The sequence below is a fragment of the Physcomitrium patens genome, chromosome 3, assembly GCF_059467195.1.
Source record: "Physcomitrium patens ecotype Gransden chromosome 3, ASM5946719v1, whole genome shotgun sequence".
In the NCBI taxonomy this organism is placed as follows: Eukaryota; Viridiplantae; Streptophyta; class Bryopsida; order Funariales; family Funariaceae; genus Physcomitrium; species Physcomitrium patens.
In genome coordinates this window covers 17853217-17860451 of record NC_143412.1, presented here as the reverse complement: position 1 = coordinate 17860451, position 7235 = coordinate 17853217, and the positions used below count along the sequence as shown (strand labels likewise).

Here is a 7235-nt window from a genome sequence, read left to right as displayed (position 1 = left end):
GGATGTAGGGATAATGCGAGAGAGAGAGTGTGAGGCGTGGTGCGTTCCTAGTGTAACTGAGCGCGCTGACGCGACTGGCTTCAACAGCTGGGTAAATCTCTCAAAACTAGAAACAATGAGGAGAAACTTCCCTGGTGAACGGATAAACACAAGCGAGAGAGGAATCTCTTAGATGGATATGGACTCGGTAAAGGGACAAAATACGGAGTAGCTCAAGGGAGAAATAAGAGCCAATTCTTAAGGGGAAGAAAGGGTGGGGGGGGGGGGGTATACATAAGGCTACATGTAGCTTGAAGGCAGGCAGGGAGGGAGGGGTTGTAGGGGCTATGGATTGATTTCCGGAGAGAGAGAGAGAGAGAGAGAGAGAGAGAGCGCGAGCTATGGGGTGAGAGAAAGTCTTGGTGGGGAAGAGGGAGGGAGGGAGGGATGGAGGTGGGCTCTCTGCCTGGCACCTATATTCATACATACATACAGCACAGCACACACACACACAGGGAAGGAAGGGCGGCGTGGCCACAGGGCGCTTGATTCTTGTCGCCAGTCCGGGATCAGCACCGCAAAGTGTGCGCTCTCCGAGTAGAGTAGACCACCATGGCTGCCCTGCCCGAGACGAAATAATTTTACCAATATAGCCGCTGCGTCGGCATCACCTTTTCCCACAACCACCCAGTCGGTCCCACTCGCCTCGCTCGCTCGCTCCATCGTTCGCTCGCTTCCTCGCTTGGAATCGACATTACTGTACACCCTTCCCCAGTGCGATCTCCGCTCCACTATTTCCCCTCCCTTGGTTCGTTGCCCCTCGCACTCTCCGTTTGCTGGGCCCTTCTCCAGTGGTTAGCATAATCAGCTTTAATTTCCTTTCGGTTCTGGTCAGTTGCAACGTTCTCGGCGTTCTGCTGTGGAGTGGTTTTGATCCTGATGTGCGTGTGTGTGTCTGTGTGTGTGGCTTCGAGGTTGTGAGTTCGTGTTTGAGTCTTGGATGCATGGAGAGGTTTCTTTCGTAAGTCTTGACGTGGGTTTGGGGGAATAGATTGTTGAATATAGTTTGTTGATGTTGTTTGTTCTTTTTCGGTGCGTTTCGGGTGAGGTGAGTGTGTCGGTGAATTAAGACAACAATGAACTGGATCGACGCAGTGAATTGGTGTTTTTGGGTTTCTGTGTTGTTGTGGGAGTGATACGTGACGTTCAGAGTTTAGTTTTACACCGAGTCATGTGGTTTGAGGTTTGATGAAGAGCCTTCGTTGAAGTGGACTTCTTTCCTTCACGAATTCTTCCACGGTACCCATCTCCTTCCTTGTTAGCGTCTGATTTTGTGTTTCGTTTGGTCTTAATTTGGAGAATGCTTCGTTGGGTTGGGGTCTGTGAGAGAATTGCTGGGTCTTTTGTTTTCATTTGTTGAGTTACTGCTGTTCACCCGCTCCGAAATTCGCCTAAATTTTGATTGCTATTTTTCCGCCGTGGCATCTTCAACTGCCACCTTATTCAAGCATTCATTCCATCTTCACACTTGTAACCTCGTGAAAGCTCCTTGATTTTTTTTGTCCTCCGTCTTCATTGTTAGCCCTCACTTTTCAATGTCTTTCAAACCTTCGGCCTCTTTAATTCCTGCCTTTCCCCGATTTTCGCATTTGCAGTTATATTGCTGATACTTGCAGTGCAGATCTGAAGCTCACGAACTATTCTTCACCCCTTCTCGAGGTATACTAAGTCAAACGAAACCTCTGAGCGTTTCGAGCGTTCTAACTGAAGAACGAACTGAAGCGTGAAGTATTTCCGAAGGAGACAACCGGCGGAACTCCGTGCGTTTCAGTAGTAGATGCCATGACGAAGTGCAGGACCAACCCCCGCATACAGCACTGTGAGGCCAGCCTCATTGTAATTGAAGCCTAGGATCATTTTCCATAGATATCTGCTGCTGGCTGCGGTGAATCTTCATAACGATCGAGTTCATGAGTATCAATTTTTAAGGCCGAAAACGGAGACCCACAAGAGAAGCCATGGAACCTTGTGCTCGAGGTCGTCACAACCACCTCCAACTATAGCATTACGCCAATCCGAAGCCGCTTCAAGTTCACGGCAAGATCCCGCGCTTCCTCCATAACCCCAGATTCAAGGAAATTCTTCCCCACGTAGATAACAGTCCCGCAACAGTGTGCCTAGCTCCAAGTGTAGTCCCCGGGGACGAGTTTGTCCGCGGAGCCCTCTTGAGATATCAGTCAATCTATGGCAGCTCCATGGCATCAGGAGCCGCAAGGCAAGGATCAGAGTCAGCGAGTAGAGTCATTCTTGCCTCCTGGCTTTCGGTTCCACCCCACGGACGAGGAACTGGTCAGCTATTATCTCACCAAGAAGGTGCTTGATAGCAGATTTGCAGTTCGCGCCATTGCGGAAGTGGACCTCAACAAGTGCGAGCCCTGGGACCTTCCTGGTTAGCTATTCTCCTACCTCCTCGTATACCTGCAGTAAGACACAATCAGACGCGCGAGATGTGCACTCATCTCGCACTTCCTCAAATCTGTGCTGGAACTCGGTTTGTGGAAATTCGGTTGCCAGTGTGTAGATTGCAAACCAGATAGCATTGGAAACTGATGTGAATTGTGATGTGGTACGTGCTGCAGAGAAAGCCAAGATGGGAGAGAAGGAATGGTACTTCTTCAGCTTACGCGATCGTAAATATCCTACAGGCATGCGCACTAATCGAGCCACCGATGCGGGATACTGGAAAGCAACTGGCAAAGACCGAGATGTGCTTGCTCATGGACGACCTCGTTTGATAGGCATGAAGAAGACTCTGGTGTTCTACATGGGCCGCGCCCCCAAAGGGGAGAAGACCAACTGGATCATGCACGAGTATCGGTTGGAGAATGATGGTGGACATCCTTTGTCTCCTCGCGCTAACAAGGTAGACAGCGATTACCATTTTAATTTTTCCCTTTACAGTCGCAATTCTCTCAGGAATCTCCGAAGCGCGCGTTGCATGTCGAAAACCTTTGACAAAAATTTCGGTTGCAGCTTGGGTATGATTTTGTTTTCTGAGACGTTCGTTGTTATTGAAATTTGTACGCAGGACGAGTGGGTGGTGTGTCGTATTTTCGAAAAGAGTTCAGGAGGGAAGCGAGGTTTTTCGATGTCAGAATCTCATATGCGCCAAGGCATGGCGTACCAGCTTGAGGATGCGAGATCGTCTTTGCCACCGTTGATGGACAATGAGTCGCCGAATCCAACCGTCATTGATGAAAGGACTGCCACCAACTGCGAGACGTTTGTCGAGACAGAGCAGATGTCTTGTTACAATCGCGTCCAGGACTTTGATCACAAGAAGGAAATGAATTGCGTCATGTCGTGGATTAATGTGCAACCAGCTGGAATGGACATGGTGCCGCAAGTAGGAGGATTGAGCAGTCTTGACAACGGGCTTCCAAAGCCATATCCCGGGAACGAAATCTGCGAGAAGAGTATGAGCTTGTCAAGGCAGGCAGGGTTTAACCAACAAGCATTGATGCAATCCGCCAACATGACAACGACTACGGGATTCCGGGTTACAAGCTTGCGGCCGAAGACAGAGCCATTGTCCTTCAGCGAGGGCGAAGATGAAGCACAGAGCACCCAGAAAGGTTGTGACTATGTAAATTGGCCTGCCGATTTAGCCGGTGCGTCTCTCTATCAAAATGACGGCACAGAAGGCGACTCGTCGTCGCCATTGCAAAGCTCCACTGGAGGCACCGACTTGTCTTGCTTGACTGGAAGTCTCTGCAGCGGCGAGAACATGAGCTTCGACTTCAAGTACCGACTCCAAGACATCACTGCGCCTGTCGATTCTGGCCACGGCCCCGAAATCATTGGCTGGGCCTAATGAATCAATTAGTTAGGGTTTCTCCAGCGCATCCATTGCATTTCAAGTAAAGAGTTGGGGTTCGGTGCGAGACACTGGAGAAGGATCGCTCGTAAACTGTAAAGTTCCAGACCAAAACAAAAAAAAAAACCCAAAACCCCCAAAAAAAAACAGAAAAAAAGAAGCAAAAACACAAAAATCGGTGATCCTCCTCGCACTCGAGCTGCCCTCACATCCATGGACTTGGCCTAACCCTACTTATAACCAGCTGTGTAGACCATCTTTATTGTACATTACCTGCTTCACATGTTTGGAGATTGCTAGGGACCTCGATACAATGGCGCGTTGTGGAGTTGCGAGGGCTATTCCAGCAGTCACACGCTCACTGATTGTAACAAGGATCCGCAATCTGCATCCATCTGTACATTTGTAATCGAACGTGTACTTTATTTGGGTGAACACAAAACCTGTACATATGTAATTCTTTTCATTATACTGATTGCACATGCAGCTTGCACACGGGAAGATTGGCAGGCAAGGACAACACTAGACAACCAGGAACGAGGCCCGTGTCTGCAACGAAGGATAGGGTGCTTCGATGTTTCCTGTCTGTAATGGCATCACAGGGTGGGTATATTATGAAGAGCAGACGGAGTGCACTTGATCTGATTCAGATGTTGCCTGTAAAGGCATTGCTTTCATTGCCACATCAATACACGTTGCTTGCTTGACACCATCGCCAGAATTCTTCACCCGAATTGTGGCAGCTGCGACCCTGTTTTCGGTGTGTATGTGTGTGTGTGTGTTTTTTTGGGCTGTTTGTTTGTTTGTTTGTGTGGAGGCTAGATGTTTCGATTCCACAACCAGTAGCTGTTTGCAACGATTTTTTCTTCGTGGTTTTCCACAGTGTCGATGGTACATTCTGATGTTTCTCAGCTTAGGACCCGATGGAATCATCGGCAGTGTGTATGAATGGGTGTGTCGGTGTCTCAACGCTCTCACAAAGTGGAATTTAGTTTAGGGTTCCTCAACTTAAATGAACCTTTCTTATTCATGCATACCCATGCCACTTTAAATTAGGGCTTTCCTCGAAATACCTAATTTATCTTATTCTAAATTGTGGCCAGGTTGTATTTTAAGTAAATTAGAGATGGATGAAATTCATCTTAATAGTTATCTATAATCATCCATCTTTATCAAATTTGATAGACTTTGTTGAATTGTTTCAAGTATATGATACTCTCAAGTGAAAAGTTGATAAGGCATTGTCAAGAGTTATTATTCTCCTACTCGATTACAAAGAAGTCAGATTCAATAGTGCTTGTATTAGGAAAAATAGACGCTAGCTTGCTACAAAATCCTTGAAGTCATGGAAATTGGCCATTGCAATGAATCCATTTGATGTGAAATTTTGTTTGCAAATTAAAACACTTGTCAATAATATTCTTGAAGGTAATCTCCTTGCGGTAGGTACACATCATAGCTCAGTGGTCATTTTCAATATCCTTGATTAAATGAGCATCCTTCCTAGCTAATTCCAATTGCATCTTATGCCTATGGATGGAGATGCACAATAGAGACGTCCATAGCCTACACAAATTGTATGACAAGACTTTTGAAATGTCATCATGGTTGGCATTGTTGTTATAATCTTGTTAAGCAATAATAAATACAATGTTGTTAACAAGACCATTAAACAAGGCTACTTCCAAACAAACCATAGTCTTAGCCTTGATTGTCAGTAGCAAAGCTAAAGTGCTCATCATAAAGGTATCTTGATCTTAAATAAAGGCCTCTACAATCATGAGAGCCACACACCAAGATTCGTAGATGACCAAGTTTGAGATGCAATAAATCATGGCCAGAGTCTCTACACTATGTGGACCTTGCACTTCACACAATAAGACCAACAACTAATTCAAGCCTTTGACTTGGACTTTCTATTGCTTCAAAAGGGTGTTGAGTCCTTATAACCATGTCAAAATAATAGAAATTACTTCGACAACATCATTGAGAAAGAGCAATACCACCTACTAAGAAGGAGGATGAATATATGTAGGCTACTTTTGTATAAGATACTCGCAAATTACTGTATGTCCTTGCCACAAAAAACTTGATAGTTTTTTCATAGATGACCACTATGTGTCCATGAATTTTGGGCATATATAACCTATTTTCTTGATCAGATTGAATTGCTAGCAAGGTAAGAGATAAGCTCATCAAGATATTGATAACTGATTGTCATACAACTTAACATATTAGGTGTCATGGACAAACATATTTATGCCAATAGTTACTTAAATAATATGAATATATAAAAGTAAGTAAAAGTAGATTAATTTAATAATATCTTTTGAAAAAGCTTCTTAAAAGCGTTATAGATGGAGTTTTATCTTTATATGTGTCTATAGGTGATTGGTAGGTTATAAACTCAGCTAATAAATTAGTCACATGTTGCACATGTTAGTAGCTTGTAGTACAAGCTAATGATGTGGCATATATATAAGAAACTTACCTTGCAAGTTAAGACATGTGTCTTGCAAATTAGACATTTGTTGGAGGTCTTATAGAATGTCACCACATAATTCTAAGTTATATAGTATATATGGAAGAAGAATGAAGCCTTTTCCATTCTTGTCAATTTTTTTTTTTTTTTTTTTTTTTTTTTTTAGTTTCAAGTCTATAAGTTTTTAGTCTTTGGCAATAGTTATTCCAATTTCTTCTTGAATATACATATTTTTTGTTATCATTTTTCCATCTCTCTTTGATACTTATCTGAGTTGTTTACGTATCTTTTTATAGTTCATGTCTATAGATTGATAAGAGTACACTTATAATATCAAATCTTTGTCTTTTCTTGATTAAGAATGGATTATTTTTTTCTCTTGATAAGACATAAGCTTATTACAAGTTACAGATTATCCACTTCTAAATTGATATTCTTAGAATTTCTTTTGTTGGCTAGTCTTCTTTTCTATTTATCTTGAGAGATATTAGATATCTTCTTTTTTATTGCATAATCATGGCACATCTTGTTGAAATGAAAAATACAATAGCACAAATGGAAGAGCAGTTGAAGGAATTAATGCTTGTAATGCATCAACTCAATTTACCACCACAAGGAGCAATAAGATTGGTAGGAAGTGAAGATATAGAGATGATTGGAGCTGCTTCAACATTTACACCAAATCATGTTATTCTTCCTATGATAGAACACTGATAAAAAATTAGAGAACCAAAAATTACCTTGCTTGAGAAATTTGATGGAATTAGATTAAAATTTCAAAGATTCATTAATTGAGTTCAATTAATGATTAAACTTCAACCTCAAAACTATCCAATTCCAAGACCATAAGTCATGTTTATTAGAATGCTACTCTAAGATTCTACTTTATCTTCATTT

At 43.0% G+C, this 7235-nt stretch overlaps 1 protein-coding gene across 4 annotated transcripts; it reads left to right on the top strand.

The window, feature by feature from the left end:
* The first annotated feature begins 435 nt into the window (after positions 1 to 435).
* LOC112280343 (NAC domain-containing protein 79) lies at positions 436 to 4568 on the top strand. 4 transcript variants are annotated; one of them, XM_024515733.3, is made up of 4 exons: positions 436 to 787; positions 1661 to 2428; positions 2619 to 2902; positions 3068 to 4568. In XM_024515733.3, exons 2-4 carry the CDS (start codon positions 2224 to 2226, stop codon positions 3851 to 3853), a joined length of 1275 nt encoding a protein of 424 aa, XP_024371501.1. In that variant the 5' UTR covers positions 436 to 787; positions 1661 to 2223; the 3' UTR covers positions 3854 to 4568. The 4 variants fall into 4 exon arrangements, with proteins under 4 accessions (XP_024371501.1, XP_073388987.1, XP_024371502.1 ...); XM_073532886.2 differs by having other exon boundaries at positions 505 to 753; XM_024515734.3 differs by having other exon boundaries at positions 505 to 869.
* The last annotated feature ends 2667 nt before the right edge of the window (positions 4569 to 7235 follow it).

Excerpts from the sequence above, each read along its gene's own strand:
- LOC112280343 (XM_024515733.3), top strand. The coding sequence starts at position 2,224 with ATGGCAGCTCCATGGCATCAGGAGCCGCAAGGCAAGGATCAGAGTCAG. Across the intron at positions 2,429-2,618 it reads CGAGCCCTGGGACCTTCCTG|AGAAAGCCAAGATGGGAGAG; the intron begins GTTAGCTATTCT and ends TACGTGCTGCAG. Across the intron at positions 2,903-3,067 it reads TGTCTCCTCGCGCTAACAAG|GACGAGTGGGTGGTGTGTCG; the intron begins GTAGACAGCGAT and ends ATTTGTACGCAG.